Here is a 24,325-nt window from a genome sequence, read left to right as displayed (position 1 = left end):
GCGAACGATCCGATTTATTGTTTTATTATAAAAAAAATAATAACTCATTTTGAAAAATTAATTTTTTTATTACTTACCATGTGTTCCACGTCCGTACGTACGAGAGTTTCGTTCGTTATAGCGACTGATCCGTTGGTCCAACGAATTTTTGCCGGTGGTCTTGCTCCAAATACGTCACACATAATCATTACGTTAGATCCTTGGACTGTGTAGGTGGGAGGTCCAGTTAGTTTCATCGAAGTGGGTTTTACTAAAGAAAATTGTATGTTAATGGAAAAACGTTTTTTTGAGTGCACAGATTTGTAGATTACTCAGTTTAAATGAAACAAAATAAAAACTTTGAGTTTTTCTCAAACAACAAGTTATATTTCATGAAGAATTTAATTAACTACAATTTACTCTCCCTTATATTTTCTTGTAAATTGCGGAAATTTAGAGATATATTTGATTTTACATGAAAAGAAAAATTATTTGTTTATTGAATAGATACTGGCAATAAGTTTTCCCAACAACTTTTGAGATATCACTAATTTTCCAACGAAAGAAAAAGAGTCCGAGTTCAGTTTCTGCTTATTTTTCTTTTTATGTATTTTGCTTAATTAGAGATAAATATACAAAAATAAGTAGAGTTAAAATCCTTAAATTCATAAAAAGTTAGGCTGACAGTGGTCTCGGTACACATTATTCTCACCACTTAGTCACCTTACCACTAATAATTATTCTTTGATTTGTGTTAGACGCAATTTTCTTCCTTATCCTAATTTATTAGAAAAAATGATAGATAATCTATATTTTGAGAGCTATATTATAAACTTAGGTTAGTTATGTACAAACTACTTTTTATTGATTTTTTCTTTAATTTGCGCAGATTTAGAGATCTGATTAAATTTACATTAATAGAAAAATAAAACTATTGAAAAACTATGTAAGGAAGTGTACACATTACTCCTAATTAATTTTAATGTGTAATTTCCCAAATTTTAAGATATTACTGATTTCACAATAAAAAAAAAATTTAATAACTTACAAACTGGAAAACTTTTTACAGAAGAACTGTCAAAAATATGAAATATGGCGCTGGACATCATAGGTTTACAATAAAAGTGTGTGTAAAAATTCCTGGATGGCTCTGAAAATGCCTACTTTAGCACCGATTTTTTAAGATGGCGCTAATACTGTCCAACAGACAGATGAAGTTGACAATTGACAGCCTAAGAATAAATTAATTACAAGACTAATTAACGGAATACATGAGTATTTTGAATTATGGAAATTTTGCAACGATGGTGCTGATTTCTATTAAAAAATGCAATATTTTTTTAAGAAACTTTAAGTTTCATATTTTTAGATACTGCTCATTTAATAAAAAAAATATTAAAATTACTTGTTTATTTTAATATTGTTTACCATAATTTAATCAATAATTTTATATAGATACATATTAAATTGATTTTTTTATGCTGCTGGTTTTATATTAGTTGACAGTGTTTTCAGATGGTAGATGAATTAACCAAAACTTCAAGGAAAATTTTTTTTTCGAAATTTATTATCTGCTACTTGCTCCACTAGTACTTGCTTTGTATTAGCTTATCTGCCAAATTTGATATCACTGAATTTAAACTAAAAAAATTAAGCTTATTATTACGTAAGAGAAATATGAAAAAACTATATACTTTTTGTTGTAAATTTTTTAATTAACTTGCGAGGCTAATATTTTGAAAAATGAGTATTTTTTAGGATATGAATCTCTTGAATGATTGATAAATCAGCATTTTGTTTTTAGACATTTAAATTTTTTTCAATTTTCAAGGCTATGAACTAAAATGAAATAATATGTTTTTGAAAAAACTCATCTCAAACTCAAAAAACATTTTTTTTCAAACTTTCAAGGCTAATGATGTTTAAAAAGAAAATTGATAAAATGCTGAAATTATTCATTGACTTTCTTAACCGAATCACTATTCCAAATTTCAAATCTCTTTTTTAATTTCAGATATATGAGCATTTTGACCCTAGACTTATCCAGAGACTGACTACTTGTTTTTGTCAATTTGCAGAATATCTAATAAAAATATTAACAAACTTTAAAGGATTTTTTTTTAAATTTTAATTCGCTCCAACTTGCTAGTTAGGATTTAAAGATATCACTCCTTTTATAAAAGTAGTAAAAAAAAATTTTCACTCATAAATCACGGTTTAACGAAAGGGTTTGTTGTGGTCCTTCGAGCCATATACGCAATAAAAATTTAATATTTATATATCCGATATGAGTTTCCAAGAAACGCTTTAACATACAATAACAATACCTTAGATAACAATGTCAATTGAAAAGTTAAAAGGAAAACACCTTAACTGTAAAAGTGGAAAGAGAAATAAATTCTTGCATGCAAAAATTAAAAGGACACGGCTTACATTTTGGATTGTATATTAGTAAACCATAGCAGAAAAACACTATTTCCTAGCGATCCAAACACTGTTTCGGGAATAAAACGATTATATAGGAAATACATGAAAAAATTAATTCTCAGTTTTATATCCTAATCTTAATTAGAGAAATAGAAGATATATTTTAAGTTGAAATTTTATTTTAATATCCTTATCCTACTCATAAAGTAATATTAATTCTAAAGAGACCTGTGTAACCTTAAAAAAGGAAAGAAAAAGGAGTGAACCCTAAACTCAAAATTTTCCCTAATAAATCCACTTTTAAATCAGTTTTCTAAATAAAACGGTAAATTAAGCTTGCTCACCGTGAACATCTGCGGTGAGAAAAGACACGATGGGCTCCTCTAGGGCTTCGCTCTCCACCCTGCACTCGAATCGCGCCTTTAAATCGCCCCGCGATAGGGTCAGTTGCAGTTTCGATATGCCGGTGCCTCGCCCGTCTTTCTCCTCCTTGACTTTGTACTGAGCTGAAATTAAAATCATATTTTGTTACGTGTGTTTGCTGAGGAGGTTTTTTTTACGTATTAATATTAGATTTTTCCAGTATTCTAAAGTTTTAGCCAGTATTCTAAAGTTTTTTTATAATATTCATTCTTTATTTGCCAAAATAGATACAAATTTACAAAAAGCAAACAGGAATAACTAAAAGACCGACAATTTCAGAATTGTGCCAAATCAGGTTCTGGTTTTAAGATTATGGCCCCTCTTCATTAAAAAAATTATAACTTTAGTAACGCTTGTTGACTAATTAATTAAATAGCTTTCCTTTTAAAAGCATCTAATATACAGGGTGGTCCAGTTCAAACGTCATTAATTTTAATACGTTATAGGGAAAAAGAAACAGACTTTCATTATAAAATTTTCCTTGGAAATGTTTAAAAACAAAGATACAGGGTGTTAAAGTTATGAATAATTATTTGTTTATTTATCATAAGTTTTAAATTACTAGCTCAATTTTAATTAAATTTCGCATGCAGGTTATTGTAGTGATTTGCCAATTACTGATAATGCCAATTAAAAAAAAATTGCCAGTAGCGTAACATACGGAGGGACTTGGACTCTCAAATCTGCGAGGTAATAAAATATATTTTTTATGAGAAGTCAACTGTTAGATTCTCCATTTAATTTAAAAAAAAAATTACTCATGCAAAATTATGATTTAACGCACTGTTTTTAAAATATCTTACTTTAATTGTTCAGAAACACCTGCTAAAATGTTGCAAAAATTTAAAAGTAAAGGAAATCGGGATTGGATTTGTAAAAAAGTTGAATATAGAAGATGATCAAAAGTTACCTTGAGTCATTATTTTATTTGACAAGTTTAATTTAAGATTAAAGCCATTTTTTTTTTAAATTTTTGCAGCATTTTAACACGTTGAACGCCACGTGCTCACCGGTAGTCATCAAAATCAGGCAGGGGACCTCGTGGTCACGGGTGGACATTTCTTGTGTCGCTTGTCAGGACCAACATTTGTTATTTAGTTTTACCTTAGAGTAATTATTTTTGATAAATATTTTATTATTATGGTATCTTTAGTTACTTTTTTTTAGGATACACCGGTGGTCCTAGAATGTAATTTTACATCTTGGGACCAAGTGTTCATCGGTGGGCATACTGCTTTTTTTACCGTTTTTTTATTTTAATTTTATGTTTTGTTTAGGTTTTTGTTTTATAAATTAATTAGTTGTTACAGAATTAATTAAAAATGACTAGAAGATGCTTAATAGATGCTGAACTTGCCGCTGAATTAGAAAATTTGACTGATGACCTGGAAATAATAACAGGATTTTCGGATGATCAATGATCGAGATTTTGAGCCGGAGGAGAGCAGCTCTGATTCAGAATCTGATACTGAAGATGGAGGAAATAATTCGGATGAAGATCCGGATGATGTTGTTCCTTTAGCGAATCTTATAAATGGCCGGAGATGGAAGCCTGTAAATGGAGACCGTTTAACATTCGATACATTTCCGAACAATACAGGAGTAAATCCCGCCATAGCTGTTGAGTTAGCTGGAAAAGATCCTGTGGATTTATTCAACTATTTCATAAATGACGATATAATAAATCTGTTTGTTACGAAAACCAACAGATTTGCTTCACAAAAAATTATCGGCATTACAAACTGCGGCAATCAGACGGGTAAAGAAAGAATTGCAAAGTGGGTTGATACCGATCCTTTGGAAATGCGTAAATTTTTAGGAATTATTATTTGGATGGGCTTACTTCAAGTACCACAACTAAGGGATTATTGGTTTAAGGGTCTCTTGTATCAAAATAATATTCCTAAAATAATGAGCCGAAATAGATTCGAAAACATATTAAACATGTTTCATACTTATGATAACGAAAGTCCAAGAGATATGGATAATCGCCTTTATAAGATAAGTGACGCCCTAAAGATGATCCAGTACAAGTTTCAAGAAGCATATGTTCCAGAAGATATTATTTGTATCGATGAAAGCAATGTGCCATTTCAAGGAAGGATACATTTTAGGCAATACATACCGAATAAAAGACACAGATACGGCATTAAAGTTTTTAAGCTTTGTGTAACAGGAGGATATACTTGGGCATTTAAAGTCTATACAGGCAAGGAGAAGACCGATGATATAGCAGTCTCAGAAAAAGTTGTAACTGAATTGATGGATAGCCTCTTAAATTCAGGAAGAACACTCTTTACGGACAATTGGTATACAAGTGTCTCGTTAGCCGATAAAATGACAGAGCAGAAGACCCATCTCGTTGGAACGTTAAGAACCAATCGAAAAGGCAATCCTCCAGAAGTTACTAAAGCAACATTAAAAAAAGGAGAAGTAATTGCAAGACAGAATGAAAGAAAAACAGTAGTACTAAAACGGGATGTGTTGATGCTTAGTACCAAACATGACGATCCAGTTACAACTTTTTAAAAAAAAGGGAAAATGTATACCAAACCAGCTGTTGTGTTAGACTACAACAAAGGGAAAACATTTATCGATCTCTCAGATCAGATGGCAGTCTATGCCCCCTACTGTCGCCGTACTGTAAAATGGTATAAACGTGTACTTTTTCATCTAATAATTGCTACGACAGTTGTAAATGCCTTACATGTATTTAACAAGGTAAATAACAAAAAAATGAATATAACCCGATTTAGAGAATCTATTGCTTCGGCCCTGGTAGAATCTACTGATAATTTGGATATGCCATTAGCTGCTCGCTTATTAACTTCTAGAGATTCCCAAAGACAAGTTCACACATTAAAGGAAGTGGAGGGTCAAAAGAGGGTGACTAGAAAGGGATATAAAGTCTGTTATACAAATATGTCAAGACACCATAATACAGCCTATGCCCGAAAAAATGCTAAAAAGGTGAACACTATTTGTCAGCAATGTCAACAACCAATGTGTATACCATGTTTTAATGACCATAAGTAAATTATTTTTGTGAAATTGCTTAAGAATAATGTTAATTTGGTTTAGAATCTTTTTCAGTTACTTATTTTTTGTTCAAAATATATTGTTTTTTAATTTTTCACAAATATTATGACTTGTTTTGAGAATTAATAACTGTCATTATAAACTTTTAGTCGGAAAATAATGTTTTACTTCCTAAGAATTACCCAGTATTTTTTTATACTGTTTTTTTTTAAACTACCAAGTCCAAGTAAAAAAAGATGACATTCTGGGATTACATACCACGGGTGGTCATATTGTCATAGCAACTAAAATCACTAATAACCACGGGTGATCACTTTGTCCCACTATAAAAAATTAAAATGTCCACTGGTGGGCACGTGGCGTTTAACGTGTTAACTGGAGTTTTTGTACAATTAAACTAAGATATTTCAAAAACAGTGCCTTAAATCATAATTTTGCAAGAGTAACTTTTTTTTCCAAATTAAATGGAGAATCTAACATTTCACTTCTTATAAAAAAATATTTTATCAGCTCGCAGATTTGAGACAAAAAAGTCCCTTCGTATGTTACACCACTGGCAATTTTTTTTTTAAATTGGCTTTATCAGTAATTGGTAATTTACTACAATAACCTGTATGCGAAATTTATTTAAAATTAAGTTGGTAGTTTAAAAGTTATGATAAATAAACAACTAATTATTTTTAACTATAACGCCCTGTATCTTTGTTATTAAACATTTCTTAGAAAAATTTTATGATGAAAGTCTATTTCTTTTTAAATTCTCTATCACGTATTAAAATTAATGACGTTTAAACTGGATCACCCTGTATATCCAATCACTTAAAGAAGTTCTAAATTTTAAAACTAACAGTTTAACAATTTATGTACATAGCCAGAAAACTAGATAAATGATAATAAAAACCCTTAATTTATACCCTGCTGATTCATTACACATAAAATTAACATTGCTAGTTCCTCTAGGCCTAAATTTAAGGTAATAATATGATATACAAAATTGTAAGAAAATTATTGTTTAAGTAACTGTGAGTTATGCCTCAGAATATTAATAGTATATCTTCTTAAATTTAAATGATGTACTACGACATTATAAAATTAAAAAAAAAAAGTGAAATCTACTCTTCAATTTTCCATATTGAGCTATCCAACTTGACAAAGTTTATAGGAAACGCGGTTTTGCCTGCGAATGCTAAATATTAGTTGAATGTTTTGTTCAATTACCAATAAATAATACGAATGAATTTGAAAAATTCAGTTCTAATAAGTACTTTAAAAAAACGTTATAAATAGCTAGTAAACCTTAATTAACTCTAATCTCGCCTAATTTAAAATAACTTGGTTAAAATGAATAATACAAATACTTAAATAATATAAATTTCTTATTCCATAGACGCAAACGTACCTTTATTTATGGTGATTTTAATATAGATCTACTAGCGGATAACCAAATTTCAGCCAGAGTTCACCCAACTTGTCAACACATATGACTTTAAATTCCTGGTAAATAGCGCAACTAGAATCTCAAAAATCACAAGTACGTAGTTGTTGTACAAAAAAAAGTACTGAAAACACCCACACAACGGTCTTAGAGTTCAGACCGTATTGTGGAAAGAGATTTTCTAGCTGTGTTACTTCATTACTAAACGTTGACTGATTGTTGGTACTTGATAATTGTAACGTTGACAATTCTTTTGAAATATTTCTTAATGTTCTAATGTCTATTATAGACTTTCATATTCCCAAAAAAACTAAAACAATTCTCACCACAAATAAAGAAAAAAAATGGTTTAATAATGAACTGAAGAGATTGAGAGATAACTTAAACTTCTTTTCTGCCTTAAATAAGCATAACAGTACTCTAGATCTCTCAGCATGGCTAAAAATGCGTATAAAGGAATATAAAACTAAAATAAAACAAGCGAGACACTCGTATTATACAAACAAAGTAGGAAATAGTCATAACAAATCCAAAACCATCTGGAACATCATTAGAGAAACAAAAAATAATGATCCTAGTAATTCGAAATGTAATGTAACTCCCGATGAGTTTAACACATTTATTGTGAATATAGCCGACTCAGTTACTAATACACTGCAAAAATCTAATGACCCTGTACAATTTACAGCAAAATATGTACATAACAATTCAACAGTATTTCTCTCACCTGTTACCGAAATAGAGGTCATTGATCTTAATAAAAAGTTTAAGTGATAGTTCTGCTCAAGGCATCTTTGGTTTGAGCAATAAAGTATTGAAACAACTTGCAAATGGTTTGGCTCTACCACTATATCTAATAATAAACAAATGTTTTTCATCTGGTACATTTCCACAAAAGCTTAAAATAGGTAAAGTTGTTCCTATATTTAAAAAGGGTAATATGGATGATCCAGGAAATCATCGACCCATATCTATTATACCGATATCATCCAAGCCCATTGAACTTTCATCAGGCTTTTGAAAAGGAAGATCCACTGCTGATGCACTCATGGTAATGGTAGACTACCTGGTTGATGCATTTGAGGGGGGCAAGACAGCGGGTGCAATTTTCTGCGACCTCTCAAAAGCGTTCGACTATGTCTCGCATAATATTTTGTTGAGCAAGTTTGATTTTTATGGTATCCGGGGTATTTGCCCGGAATGGAACTTATCCAGTCCTACCTTTGTGAGCATCAGCAAATGGTGACTTGTGGAGGAAAAACATGCTCCATACTTCCAATAACAGCAGGGGTGCCTCAGGGATCAATCTTGGGTCCTCTTTTGTTTTTGCTTTATGTAAATGAATTACCCGACCACTTCTCCGAGGTGATGTCTATACAATATGCGGATAAGAGTTGTGTCTCTTCTCAGTCGTCATTCAGATCTGATTTCCCTACAGAATGGAACTAGTGCAACACTTCACAAGTTAAAAGCATGGTTTGCTGACAATAATCTATGTTTGAATCTAAATAAAACAGAGGTGGTTAATTTCTCTTTAAGGGAAAGATATCAGAGAATAGACGCGATCAAATTTCTGGGTGTTTATCTAGATAATAAATTATCATGGAAGAGCCATATAATAGATTTGGCAATAAAACTCTCGTCGGTTCCTTTTCTGTTGAGCAGAATTGTTCATTTGGTGCCTCCAGTAGTATGTAGAACGGCGTATATGGGATTTTTTCAATCAATGTTGTCATATGGACTCGGCTGACTGGCAGAGAGCATTTAAATTGCAAAAATCGGTACTCAGAATTCTAGAAAACAAAAAACCAATAGATAGTTGTAGACCTTTATTCAAAAATTTAAAAATCATGACAATGCCTGGCCTATACATTCACCAACGTCTGATGTTTGCTAGAACACACTATTTTAGATTTAGCAGAGTAAATAGTGGGCACTTATATGACACCAGACATGGGGGAAATCTCTTACTTCCACAACACCGCTTTAGTCTGACCCATAAGGGCTATATGACTAATGCCATAAAACTTTTAATGCAATACCCGAAACCACAAAACAACTACATTTAAATAGATTTAATCAGGTTACGAAAAACCTGATTTTGGAGATCTGTCCATACTCAGTGGACGAATTCTACAATAGTCTTTAACTTAGTCTATCAAAATTTATCGAATATTATACTTTCATACCTGTATAACAAATGTTTCATACACACTTAGTGAGCATTTCTGATGCGAACCAAAATTGTATTTTGTTTTATATGTTATGTAGGTATAGATTAATGTCTCCCTTTATGCACTGTATTATTAGCGTTTGACAGTCTATACTTTTTGACGATGCTAAGCTGTTTAATGTATATGAGTAAATAAAGAAGTATTATTATTATTATTACTACCCTGAGGCACACCAGTTTTAATTTCCAAAGTATCAGAAACATGCTGAAATTACAACCTTTAGTGATAGTAATCTTCAATGCAGAGATCTGGCTATTATCCTAAGTCCGAATAATGTCATGTCATAATTTATTTTAAATCATGATTATTTAGGTGATCAAATATCACTACTATTAAGGAAATTATAAATTTAAAAATTCAGAATGTGTTCAAGAATCTTAGAGAAAATTGGTAGAATACTAGTAGACCTAAACTGACTAAAATCTTTTGGATTATGTACTTTCTATAGTGGCAACACAAAGGCTTTCTTCCAGCATCGGCGAAAGTAATTTCTGTTAATATATTCGTTAACTATACAGGGTGTCCCGAAATTACATCGCAATATTTTACCAGCCGCATCTTTGTCTAAAAATAAATCAAAAAGTCCATATACAGTACGGTTCAAAAGTGCATCGTCTTTAAGTTACAGGGTGTTTTATGAATCATGTTAAAGATGGTTTTTTGTTAATATATCCGGAACGCCTAGTTGTAATCTTTTGAAATTTTCAATATTTACTATTGGTTTTATAAAAAACTGATATTGCAACCATTTTTGCCAAAATGTATACAGGGTCGTGTAAAATAAGTGGTTGTTAAAGTTTAAATTGTTAAAACTTTTTTTCTAGCAACTCCGTGATAATTTTGGTATTAGAATTGAAAAGAACAAACATTTTTACATAAAAAAGGTGCTCTTGTCTAATTTCAAAAAAGCAAGATATAATTAATTGTGACAACATTAGAAGCCCTTCAAAAAAAAAAACTACATATGAAGACATAATCGTTGTTTTCTTTATTCGCAATTAATAAATATAGCGTAAAAATTTGCGAAAAATTCATTAATAAACACGTAATTGACTAAAGGAGAAGCAGCTTAATTTTAATTAATTAAAAGTAATTTATTTTAAATTCCTTATTGTCATGTGCGATTAAATGACTTTAAAAAAAAATTGTTGGGCGCTAAAATAGTGAAAAATTTGCTCGTTTGTTATGGAAATAAGACGGTGATTTCCACTGAAGTATTGTATAAAAAAAAATAAAATGTCCAATTAAAGATTGCAAAATCAATTCATTGGGAAACCATTCTTTTATTATTATAACTTACGATAACTTGGATTTAAATGAAGATTTGGGAATATTTGGGTAGCCAAAATGAAATGTACAATGTAAATGTATCATTTACTTATTTTTTTGATCCTTAAGACGTGTAGAATTATTTTTCAACTGCCCAGGTCTTTTTAAAAGTTCTCAATTGCCTAAAAAAAATAATTTTAAGAAATGGTTTAGGTATTTCTCTGTAATTATTATAATAAATTTTTATTAATTCTCGAAAGAATTCCAGGCATATGATTTTTTTAGATCATACTCGGAAAGTATGATCTAATGCACTTCTTGAAAATGCATTGCCTGAATTTTCTGGAAAATATAATTTATTTTCTGAATACTGATTGGTAGAAAATAAAAAGTATTCTAAGCAAATAATTGAAACAAAATTTTATGTAAATAGTTAAACACAAAAATTTAATACATAACAGACACCTGACTTTTCTAGAAAAGGGCCTTTTTCTAGCTCTAGCTACACTTTTTCCCAACATAGAAAACATATAACGTCCGGATTTGCCACACCATATCATTTGGTTCTAATAAGATGGTGCTACTCCCATTTTGATGTGGAATTTCGAACTTGTGTGCACGACACTTTCCCATACAGGTGGATTGGAATGAGGCGTATTATTGAGTGGCCACCGAGATCACTCAATCTAACATCACTAGACTTTTTTATAAGGATACTTTAGGAGAGGTGTTTTAAAGCCAATATGTCGAACAACGTCAGAAATGCAGTAGAAATTTGAAGATCGGTTAGGCTATTGTCATTTGACTAACGGAGGACAATGCGAACATTTGCTGAAATAAAATTATTTTTAAGTTTGCGAAGCTTTGTTTTCTATAGAATAAAAAATGTTTTTATTTTTCCTTTTCATCATGACTTTTTTCAATTTTCAAATTGTGAATGAGAATAACTCAAAAACGCTTAGACTTAGGTTTAGCATATGCTACATGAAAAATGTTAAAAATTGTATGGTAAATCCAAAAATGCAATAAAAAAATTGGGTTGCAATTTGAAAAAAAATATATTTTGCAATGCTTTCTTGAGACTCCTGTAAAAAATAAAATCAACAGGTCCGAACGAATTTATTGCTTACTACAACCAACTACAATTGCATTCAGTTGCTTTATAAAAAAATATAGTTGTTTTTTTAATTGAAAATAAATATACAATTTCATCATTTCTCCTTTTACCACAACACGCTTCTCATCCTTCTCTAATACATTCCAATTATCCGTTTTGACAAACGCTATAAAATGATTTTTTAATTTATTTCAGAATTCTAAAACGTCACTTCCAAACGAGTCTAATCCATTTAGGTACTTAACTAAATATATATATATATATTTTTTTTTTTGGAGAAATGTTTTATCCCGGGATTTGAGGAATCCTCTCGGCGCTTTTCCTATATAAAACCGTTTCTGCTTCCTCTTATTCCGTAAAATTCGTCCCTTTTTCTTATCGTCTCCTCTGCCGTCACAAAACATAAAAGTGCAACTAGACAATTTTCCCGTTGTTTTTGTCCGTCATCGAAGATCCGCTTTTCAGTCCGCCACCGCTCGCCAGAATTTCTATGGACAGCTGTCCGAATGCGACGGGCATAAAAACGAAACTTTTATTATTTTTCTCTTTATTTCGTTCCCCTTTTCCCTTTAGAACGGACGATCTTTTAATAGCTTTATGGAGTTATTGCTTTTCTATATTTAAGTTTTACCAGTGAGAGAGCGGGGAGGATATCTCAGTTGCTTTTTTTCGTTGGGGACTTTTATATTGTCACACACAATGAAGTTTCGGTTCTTTAGGGGATTTGGAGCTTTCTGGTTTTTTTTTGTTATTGTTTCTCTATGACAAGGGTGTTATTTTCTACAATTTTGAAAGTACGCCAATTCAGAAAGAAAGTTATTTTTATTTTTAATAATTTTCATTTCTCCAGAACCGTATTATTTAAAAAATTAATATAATTCTACTATTTATTCTTAAATTTGACATAATTTATAATTTAATTTTTCCCCTTTGATATATCAAAATGGGGTAAGCTGAAGGTAATTGCCGGAAAACTACTCTCCGTATATAAATTAAAGTTTTATACAGGATGATTTATGAGGAAATTTCAATACTTTAGGTACGGATTCAGGACCCAAAAATAAATATAAATGTCTATACAAATATAGGTCAGCAAAGCCTTTGTTTCTGAAATGCTATCTATTCTTAAGTGATGCTTGATACGGTATATAAATCGTACAAATAAGCAAACTTTTATCTCCGTTTAAATGTACACTTCCATAATTCTTCAAATAATTGATTTAGGTTACGAAACCTTTGTTACTATGTTACGACCTAAAAACCAACTATGTTTTTGATAACAGATTTGACCTAATGATTGTTTTTTTTGACGCTAAAAATCAAATGACCAAAAACGACCTGTCAGAAATAAATGTTTTAATTGAAGTAATGGCAATTAAAAAATATAAAGTAACACTTCAGTTGCATATTCAGGGCCCAAAAATAAACATAAAAATCTATACAAATATAGGTCGGCAAAGCCTTCGTTTTCTTTCTGAAATACAGGGTGTTATTTATAGGGTACAAGTGTTAATTTAATGTTTTTATTTTTTAAATAAACTCAATGATAATTAAATATTGGAGTAAAAATTGGTATTTGGGAGTTTTTGGTATGACCAATTCGAATCTAATCTTAGTATGGCTCTTACTTGTACGGGGGCGCCATTTACACTTTTTTTACTATTTGTGTTGTAAATTTGAATATAAAAAAGATTATAACTGTTAAAAGGTCATTTATCATCAATTACGACGCATTTCATTTTATTACAGCAAAATTAAAAAAAAAATTATATTAATTTTCAATAAAATTATTGTTTATAAATTATGTTAACAAAACATAAGCTAGATTTTATAATGTTCCAGAATTCCACCATTACTTCTAAACACATGTTAGCTCTATGTTGAGTAGCTCGGGTTGCTCTGTCGATAGATTTATGCGAACTTCTTAGAGTTTGTACTGCGTTTGTCATCCGATTCAGTAATGCTTCTCTTGTATTTACTTTAGTGGAATATACCAGTGATTTGAACCACCCCCAAGGACTAAGGTATGGCGATCTAGGTGGATATTTATATAAACCACCCCAACAAATTAAAAATTCTCTTACACCTGTACACATAACCATTAACTAAAGGATGCAGAGCACCATCATGCTGCAATTAAATGCTTCTTGCAAATAAATTTTCCAGGTAGTTGAGGTCGTTATTAAACCAGTTCGACATTTTTTCAGTTTATGATCCTTTCCAGGGAATTGATATTAGTTTTATTTTATAAAAAAAATTATTTCAAGTATCTATAAAAAATGTCGGAAATTGCCTAATAATGACTGTGGATATGTTGATAGACAACATCCTAATTAAAAAATGATCTTCGGGAGAAAATTAAAACTCAGTTTAAAACAGTTTTAATTTTCTCCCGAAGATGACATCGGGAGCGAAACACGTGTTGAGAATTAAAAAAAAAGCATTTTAATTAAACGTGGTAAAACTGTCGGGTAACTTGAGTGTTACAGCGAAGGTTCCAATTATAGGACTATAAATAACATCCTGTTAATAAAAAATGTTATCAATACCTCTGACAATTATGTAATTTACCCGGGAAAAGAAATTAAAAAATTATTTGAGTCATCAATCAATCAATCAATCATTGAGTTTCTAGAAGAAATTGGTGCCAACTCATTAAATAAGTGAAAATGAATGTCAGGAAGAGCGACTTCCACAGTTCTGAAAATAAGGCCTGGAAAAACGTTATCAATTACTTCAATTTTTTAAGCAGTTGATATAATTTATTCTCAGGCAGTTAAAGTTGTTTTTCAACTTATTGCAGTTTCTAGATCTTTTCCAGGCAGTTGAAATTAATTTTTTATTTTTCCATAATAAATTGAGTTTAAATGCCAATAAATCAAAATTCTGTGTGTTTAACAGAAAATCAAGATTGAGCCAGTGACGCTATGAACATTATTGTAGATGGAGAAAAAATTCTTTTTGAAAATGAAATAAAATATTTAAGGGACTATTTTGGACGCAAGCCAAAACTTTCATGCGCATGCTAATTACACCATGAGGAAGTTTTCAAAGAAAGTTGGATTTATAACACGCATAGGAAAAAATCTATCAAGGCACAAAAAACTAATGCTTTATAATGCTATTATCCTTCCTCATCTGCAATTCTGTTCGACATTATTATTTAATTTACCCCAATATATAACAAACCAGTTTGAAATAATACAAAATAGGGCTATGAGACTGATCCTTAAATGTAATCGATATACCCCAGTTGTGTCTATGTTAAACGTCCTAGGTTTGTTGTCTGTGAACCAAAGAATTATGTTTAATGTTTATCTGTTTATTTTTAAATTAAAACATCGTCTGCTACCAGACTATATCTGTGATAAATTGACAATTTTTAGTGATGTTCACAATTATCTTACTCGCAACCGAACAGATTTCCTAGTTGACAGATGTAATTCAAACTCAAACTCAAAAAATGCTTTATTGTCAACATAAACATAGAAGTTGTAGATAGAGCCAATAGACTATACATTAAAGGAATAAAAACGAGAAACTAATTTAAAATAAAATAAAATTATATAAAACTTTAAAAAATACTTAAATGCTAATCATTAAAAAATTCACTTAAACTATAGTACGCTTTACTAGCAAGAAATATTTTTGTCCTTATACGTAGGCTTTTTTCAGTCTTAAGTTTTCTTATTTCTAGTGGTAGTTACATGGCATGGTGATGGCTTCATTATTCAAACATATATCATTTGTATTACATTTAAAATTAAGGATATTTGTTATAGAAACATTAAATGTCAAAAAATTTGCATCACACCAGCCTTTTATTTTTAACAAATCTGCACGTATATTGGCCTCCATTTAAAAAATATCAGAGTCGTGCCAGAGGATGGTGGTATAATCGGCAAACAATGTAAATTTGCCAGTTACCTGCAGTTGTGGCAGATCGTTCACATAAATGAGAAAAAGTAGACCAAGTACTGATCCTTGCGGAACATCTACATTTATATTAAGTTCCTTAGAGATATCACCATTAAGTTTAACAGCCTGAACACGATTTGATAAGTAGGAACGAAACCACTCAAGGGCAGTTCCTCTGAAACCATAGAGCTCCAGTTTTATCAGCAGCACTCTGTGACTCACGCAGTCAAATTCCTTGGACAAGTCACAGAATACCGCTGCTGCAACTTCACCAACATTCAGTCGGTTGTACAGGTGCTCTAGAAAGCTAAAGATAGCATCATTTGTGCTCAGAGACTCACGAAAGCCAAACTGCTGAAGACTCAATAGGCCAAACCTATTTAAAAATGAAACCATCCTCACCTTAACGAGCCGTTCCATTATCTTGGCTAAAGTAGGCAATAACGCTATATGTCTAAAGTTAGAAGGACCGTCGCGATCGCCACCCTTGTAAAGAGGAATAATCATTGCTCTTTTTAAGCACTCTGGGAATACTCCAGAAATAAATGAAAAGTCAATTGACTTGGCCAAGACTTGCAAAGCAACAAGAGGTAAAGCAGAAAATATTTTAAGAGAAAACCAATCCCAACCTGATGAACTCTTATTCTTAATATTAACCATTAACTGTTTAAGCTCTTCTACACTTGTGGGGGCAAAAAAGAAAGATTCGGCTACTACCACATTGCTGAGATAGCTCCTGGGATCTATTTTTTTTTGAGAGATTGGCTGCAAGGTTACTAGCAATATCACAGTAGAAGGAATTGAGGACATTGGAATCTAAGGTACTTGGAATAACCAAGACATTATTTTTGCCCCTTAGCTCATTTAAAATCTTCCAAGAATCTTTTGCTCTATTTGAGGAACTATTTATCCTCCTTTGAAAGTAGGTCCACTTAGCCATTTTGATTGAGTTTCTGTAAATCTTGCGGTATCTATTATAGTAATTTAAAAATGTTGCATTGTTCATAGCGTATTTCCTAATGTAAATAAGGGAGCGCATATTTTTTCCCAGACACTTGTAAACCCTTAGTATATCAAGGTTTTCTATTTCGTTTTTTAATATTGACAACAGGAAAAGCAGTGTTAAAATTGTTTAATACTATGCAGTGTCTAAACTTCAAGTCTACCGCGTCTAAACTTATTCTCATTAGCTGCACTATTAAGCTTTAATAATCTTATTATTGCCTCATGGTCAGACAAACCGGCATTGATTGTTGTACATTGATTTTCGTGTTGGTTAAAATTCGTACAGAAATAATCTATCAGTGAGGAATAAGATCCTGAGATTCGGGTTGGCTGATCCACGTGCATCTTAAAATTTAAAAAAATTAACAGATTAAAAAGCATTTGATTTGATCCATTATGATTGTCTAGAAAATTAACATTAAGATCGCCAGTCAGAATCAACATCGCATTAACCGAAATTTCACTTCGAAGAGGATCACCAACTTTTCTAAAAACAAATCTAAATTAGCAGATGGAGACCGATACAATTCTAAAATATACAAATTTAACTTACTGCTAAATACAATAGAAAACTCGCACACCCTTTTCAATCAATAGATGATCAAATCTGTCAATAGTAATAAACATGAATTTAGTTATAAAAGCTTTCTCTAACATAATAAGAGTAACACCATGTGTATATTGCTTGTGTGAAAATTTGAAATTAGCACATAACCAGGGATATCATAGGCTCGTCAGACTTCAACCAGTGTTCAACAAGAATTAACACACTAGGAAATTTAACCGATTCTAAAATACAACTCAGTTGCTCAAGTTAATATTATATAGGGGCTTAATAGAATTCAATTGGATACCGGCTAATCTTAAATCCTGAGATAGTTTTAACGTGTTTAAAAGGCTCTTGAGAAAAATTGTTCTACAGATTTAGTATTTGCCTTTTAATCTTTATTCTGTGTTATGAATTTTATATTCTCTGTTATATCATTATACGTTTTATTTTATAGGTTTAAATTATTTTATGTCATTTTAAGTTTTATTTATTATTAATTTTACCTTAATTTTATCGTGTGTTTATGTTCTGATTTTATTAAATTTTAACTCATCTTATATTTTAAAATTTTATTTATATAATTTTATTTTTACATTGTATGTGTTTGTTTTTCTTACCTTTTTGTATATTCCCACTCATATGTGAATGCATAATATTAAACATGTTTATTTGCCAACAATACTGGTACCTTATACCAGCACTATTATTGTAATATTATGCTTATTTTTTGGTTTTGGTTTTTAATTTTAGCTTATTATTTTTTAATATTATAATAAATGCCATAATATGTATTTCATTTTTATGTAGCGGATTTTGCTAAATAAAAAAAAATATTAGTTTGAAATTATTAGTTTTTTAAACGGTTTTTATAGTTTCCAGGTAGTTGAAGTCATATTAAATTTCTTTTAGGCAAATGCATTTCTTTTCTTAATTGAATCGAACTGTCAAAATAATTTTAATTGCTATGATGCCAACCACTTGAAAATGACCCTAAAAACGTTGAAAATCAGGTCTTGGAAGTCACAAAAATGTACTTTAATTAATTACGAAATATTTGAAAATGACTTTAGGAGGACAGTTATAATAGACTTTCCAAGTGATTTTCAAAAAAGTCTAAATATTTTCCTCCTGTAAGACTACCGTTGTATACAAATAGACCTACTTAACATTATACACCACACATTATTGCTAAATTTGTATTGGAAATTTTATTCTGCTAGAGCATGAGGTTTTTCATAAGACCACCGGTGTTCATTATGAAGATTATTAATACCATCACGCGTGAACTGTGGGCCATCAGTGAACAAAATATACTTATACAACCTTCGATTTTTATTAATACAATTACAGAGTTGCATTCTCAACTCAAAATCACCATTCTGCAAATGATGAATCTGTTGTAAATGAAGTGAAGATAGGTCTCTCCAAACAAACAATTGCATAACTTGATAAATATATGGCATTTTTCTAATGCCTATGCTTGGATCATTTTCGACGGCACTAAGAATAGTTTCTTCTAATTAGGCGTCAAGTCCTGCTTTTCATTTAGATACAATTTTCACACTTGGAAACATCACAGACTGGAGTAATGAAAACTTATTAAAAAACTCGTCTAACCGATAGATTTTTCTGGAAAACGATGCTGGTACTCTGGGATTGCTTGAATTGCAGAATCTATAGACGAATATCATATCTGCATAATCACTATGTCAGAAATTTGCAGGCACAATAACGTACTTAAATCTAATATTTCCTAAATGATAACATAATAAAAGTTATGATCAGAATTTGACAGTAACAAGATTTTATCTTATTCATGTAATTTTACTTTTGCCAAGTAACAAGACGAAAAATGGAAATGCTAACAAATCTGGCAGGCGAGGCACGCTTTATTTGTTTTACAATACGTGCATAGGCACTTTAAGTATATTTGATAAAAAAAATCATTTTTAACGAATCCAGCTGTATCGTAATTTAAAATTATATATTCAACAGCTTCCGGATACCAATTTTTACTCCAAAATACTATTTTTTTTAAATATTAAATATTTATTAATCAAATAAATACTAATGCCATAATCATAGGAAATGCCATTGACCGATATAGTAAAGGCTTTGTGAGTTTTGTGAACTTTTATTATTCTAATAATTTATATTATATATATTTTTTTTAATAATCAAGAAATATAATTCTTAATTTCGTAATAATCAATTCCCTAAATACGCGGATATATAAATGTAATAATTTTTTTGTACGTAAATTAGGAAATTACGAACAAGAAACACATTTTCTAAATTATATAGACCGTAATTTAAAAACAGAATGATGAAATAGAAAAAAAAGAGAAAAGGTTAATTTTCATTCTTAAATCCCTATCTCATGCTAATGTGTCATAGGGAATAAAATTATGTTTTTTGTACAAACGTTTTTTAAAAATAAAATGATAATATAAAAAAAAAGGAGAAATGTAAATACCAAAGCAGAATGCACAAATTTTAAATTGATATTTATTTTTAATTTAAAAAAAAACAACTATATGTTTATATAAACAAATGGAATGCAATAATAGATAGATTTGTATAAAAATACAATTTCAAAATAATCCAGGTGATATCGATGAGCATAGGAAAGCTCAATTTTCTCAATAGCCATCTCAGACTCAGGTATCCAGTGTGGATATGAAAAAATGTTTTTTATACATATAAATATATAAAAGTACATGACAAGAAAATATAATTTTTAGATGTAAATTAAATAATTCCAATTTTTTTTTCTATAAATTCCAGATATGTAAAACCAAATTTAGATGCCTTATTATCATTTTTAAATAACAGACTGAATGCATTTTTGTTTAAATCTGTATAATTTTAATTTAGTATTATTCTGTTGCCATTAATCCTTTATATAGGTACCATTTTTAATAAAATGTTGTCTAATTTTCAATGTCTTGTTAGACTTTCAATCAATTCATCAATTCAATGATCTTACCACAATAGACTTCGATAGAGCTTCTGTTCTTTTCTTATGAAATAACTCCCAGGAATTCGATACTACCTTTAAAATTAGGGTCCAAAGTAGCTCTATCTAAAAAAATATTCTATTTCAGATAGAACTACCCTTCTTGCTAGTGTTTCATGGGCTAGTATTATGGATATTTTTTTGTATTTGATTTATACATCTAATGCTTTTAAATGTCTTAGTTATTATTCATATATATGATGATGATAGACAATTTATTTATATTTTGACAATTTAAAAGTTAATAGAGATCTTAGTAGGTTGAAGGATAAGTTACAAAGTCTAATGTTATATCTTAATCCAAAAACATCTGTTGAAATAATGGTGATACTTATCATGCGAATATAAGCTCGTATTTAAACTTTAAAATTATAAATAAGAAAATATTGTTTAAGGATAATGCAAGAAATTTAGGATAAATAATAAATTATAAATTACGGGTAGGAAATATATTAAAAAATTAAAAACAGCACATTCAACTTAAAAAATGCTATATGCACATCGACATTAATCAAGAGACAAAAAAAGTATCTGAATATTTATTGTTGTCTCATTTCAATTTTTGTAATTCTATATATGATCTTTGTCTAACATAACAAAACGGCGTATTTATACATTATAAAATTCTTGCTTAAAATTTATATTTGGAATACGTAGAACATACGTACAAAATTTTAAAAACCCACGGCTTTGGATATCTCTTTAACAAAATAAAATTGAGATAAACAGTACACACTGCAAATATAAGGTAAATATTTCATTGACGTTCCAAAGCATAACAAGTAAATTTTTAAAACTTCTTTTTCTATAATGTTCCTATAATTTATATAGTATTAGAACCATTCACTTTTTTAATTTATTCATTTCTCTTTGTCTTTCCTGGAATGCAGCCATTGACTATGCACTAAATGATTTTAATTTTTTACAAATTTGTACTAAAAATTTACAAGAAAATGTACTAAAAATTACATATGAATGACTAGAGCCCATCAGTACGCAGTTTTCTGATAACCATTTAATTAAATGTTGAATGTGAAGCAAATTAAAAAAAATTAAAGTCTGGCCACGCAGAGAATACTTTTTGTACATTAAAGAAAAAAGTTTTTTTTTTTTAAATTTGTACTAAAAATTCACATAAGAAAATGTACAAGAAATTTATTAAATCTTAGACTTTTTAATTAAATGCTAAAGAAAAAAAAATGGAACGCAGTCTTTTGGTATATAATTGGTGAGTAAAGTACAATACATTTTTTTTTTTTTTTAATTTATAGTAATAATTGAAGATGAGAAAATGTATGAGAAAATGTACAAGAAATTAGACTCTTAGACTCTTTAATTAAATTTTAAAGAAAAATTTAAAAAAAAACTGGAACACAACCTTTTGGTACGTGATTGGTAATTTAATAGACAATAGACACATATACTCGCCGCGCCGGCTCAAAATTCCGCCACCCTGAAATATTGGCCAAGTTTGATGTTTTATAATTTTTTAATTTTTTATCAGATTCTCGCGATTTTGCCATCAGTTTTTAGATACATTTGTTGTGATTTCTTAACATCATTTTGTAAAGTAGCATTTTCGATTAGGCTATATTATACAGGAGTCGAACAAACTGTTGTTTTTTTCTCGTAATTTCAAAAGACCCTGTAGGAAAATTAAGGTGGATAATTCTGTTTACACATTTCGATTTTTGATTCATTCCATTTTCTCATTTCTGCTGCGAGCTGCAAATTTTTTGTTAAAACGCCGATTTGAAGCTTATCTTTAGATAATTAATGTCAAGTTTTCGGTTAAAAATTATCGACGTTGACTAAGGACGCAATTAATGTGACATAAAGTTTGACAGTGTCACTATCATAATTTGTTATGTGTCAATATGGTATTAACTCCAGCAGACGTGGGAAGAATTGTTGCGTTAATAGAGGATGGCCGTAGGAAAAGTTATGTCGCCCGTACTCTGAGATTTCCGCGGTCTATAGTTCGAGATGTCTGGAATAGGTATTTACAGACGGGAATTTTTACTAGACAACAAGGCTCTGGCAGAAGGAGAATGACCACTGCAGCTGAAGATCTACTGCTGTGTGTCTAAAAAATGACTTGCGAATACTTCATGGAGTAAGTGTAAGTGAAAGAACGATACGTAGAAGATTAGCAGAAGCTGGACTTTATTCACGAAGGCCAGCAAGATGTCCACAATTACTTGCTCGGCATCGACAACACCGACTGAGGTTTGCAAGATCGCATTTTAAGTGGACTCTAGAACGCTGGGCAAACGTACTATTCACAGATGAATCCAGGGTTTGTTTAAGGACGCCGAATGGTCCTGAGCGGGTATACAGACGTAGAAATGAAAGATATCCTGACTGCACTATTTCAGAACAAATCTCATATCGTGGCGGTTCAATCATGATTTGGGCGGGTATTTCTACCGAAGCACGCACCAATCTTGTATTTATTGAAAATGGAGCTCTAACCGCCCACCGTTACATTGAGGAAATCCTTCAAGAAGTTGTTGTCCTATTTGCTCCATTCATTGGGAACCAATTTACATTAATGCATGATAATGCTAGACCTCACGTTGCACATGTAGTGAGTGAATATCTGGATGAAGTTGGACTCTTAAGATTGGAATGGCCCGCATGTAACCCGGATCTCAACCCAATAGAACATCTTTGGGATCAACTTAAAAGGGCCGTTCGTCGTCGTCCTGTACAACCACAAACCTTCCAAGACTTACGACTAGCGCTGATCGAAGAATATGAGGCTATTCCTCAAGAAAGAATAAGGAACCTTATTCATTCGATGCCGCGAAGACTGCAAGCTATTATTGCTGCGAGAGGAGGAAATACACGCCTTTAAAATTGTTTTTTTTTATTAACTTTATGATATACCTAGTGTTTGTTTCTCCTAATAAAAATACGCTTCAAATCAGCGTTTTAATAAAAAAATAGCAGCTCGCAGCAGAAATGAGAAAATGGAATGAATCAAAAATCGAAGTGTCTAAACAGAATTAACCAACCTTAATTTTCCTACAGGGTCTTTTGAAATTATGAGAAAAAATCACAGTTTGTTTTACTCCTGTATAATATAGCCTAATCGAAAAATGCTACTTTACAAAATGATTTTAAAAGATCACAATAAATGTATCTAAAAACTGATGGCAAAATCATGAGAATCTGATAAAAAATAAAAAAATTATAAAACATTAAACTTGGCCAATATTTCAGGGTAGCGGAATTTTGTGCCGGCGAGTGTATTTATTTCCATAGAGTTTACAAGTATTGGATAATGTTCAACAATACTAAATAAACACTACAACACTACAAATCAATAGCCCCTATAAACAAAAGAAAAAAAAGAAGAAGACACTAATTATAATTAGGAGATAAAAAAATTACAATATCACCATTAAATGCTTAACAAATATACAAAAGTATCCGATTAAGAAAGTCATAGTATAAAAACAATTTTGTATTAAAATTTTCTTAAATAAAACTGTCAATTCTTTTTAGATTCATACGAAGTTTATTACATAATTTAATTGGGAAAACTAATGGGCTGCTTTTTGTTGGAATAAGTCCAACTTCAGATGAACTCTTAGGTGAGACTGACTATCTCTAGACACGGAATAATCCGACATCCGACAAGTTAGATCTTACATGCATAATTGACTTAAAATTTAAGAAACAAGGAAAAAAACCGTATTCTACAAGAAAAACCATTAGGTTTAATTAAAATACTCCTATTAATATGTTTTCCTGGGTTCTGAAAACCTCATCATTTGTAGAATAGTAACGACAACACATAATACATAGAGCAATTCAGTATCAAGAAGCAGTAGAGTAGTTTCAAATTTCTGCAAAAAGCCAATGTGCATAAACACGTTCAGAATCTTATCAAAAAATAATT

General features: G+C 30.5%; 1 protein-coding gene across 4 annotated transcripts in view; it reads right to left on the bottom strand.

Moving 5' to 3' along the window:
• LOC126750284 (titin) overlaps positions 1 to 24,325 on the bottom strand; it is a 1,176,889-nt gene that overhangs the window by 132,111 nt on the left and 1,020,453 nt on the right. For all 4 annotated transcript variants that reach the window (XM_050459851.1, XM_050459854.1, XM_050459853.1 and 1 more), the window contains exons 5-6: positions 2,751 to 2,912; positions 78 to 250 (exon numbers count right to left, since the gene is read on the bottom strand). In XM_050459851.1, coding sequence (XP_050315808.1) covers positions 78 to 250; positions 2,751 to 2,912 — 335 coding nt within the window. The remainder of the gene's footprint in view (positions 1 to 77; positions 251 to 2,750; positions 2,913 to 24,325) is intronic.

The sequence above is a fragment of the Anthonomus grandis genome, chromosome 2, assembly GCF_022605725.1.
Source record: "Anthonomus grandis grandis chromosome 2, icAntGran1.3, whole genome shotgun sequence".
NCBI classification, from domain to species: domain Eukaryota; kingdom Metazoa; phylum Arthropoda; class Insecta; order Coleoptera; family Curculionidae; genus Anthonomus; species Anthonomus grandis.
The sequence above is the reverse complement of the archived record's forward strand: the minus strand, read 5'-3'. Positions and strand labels throughout refer to the sequence as shown.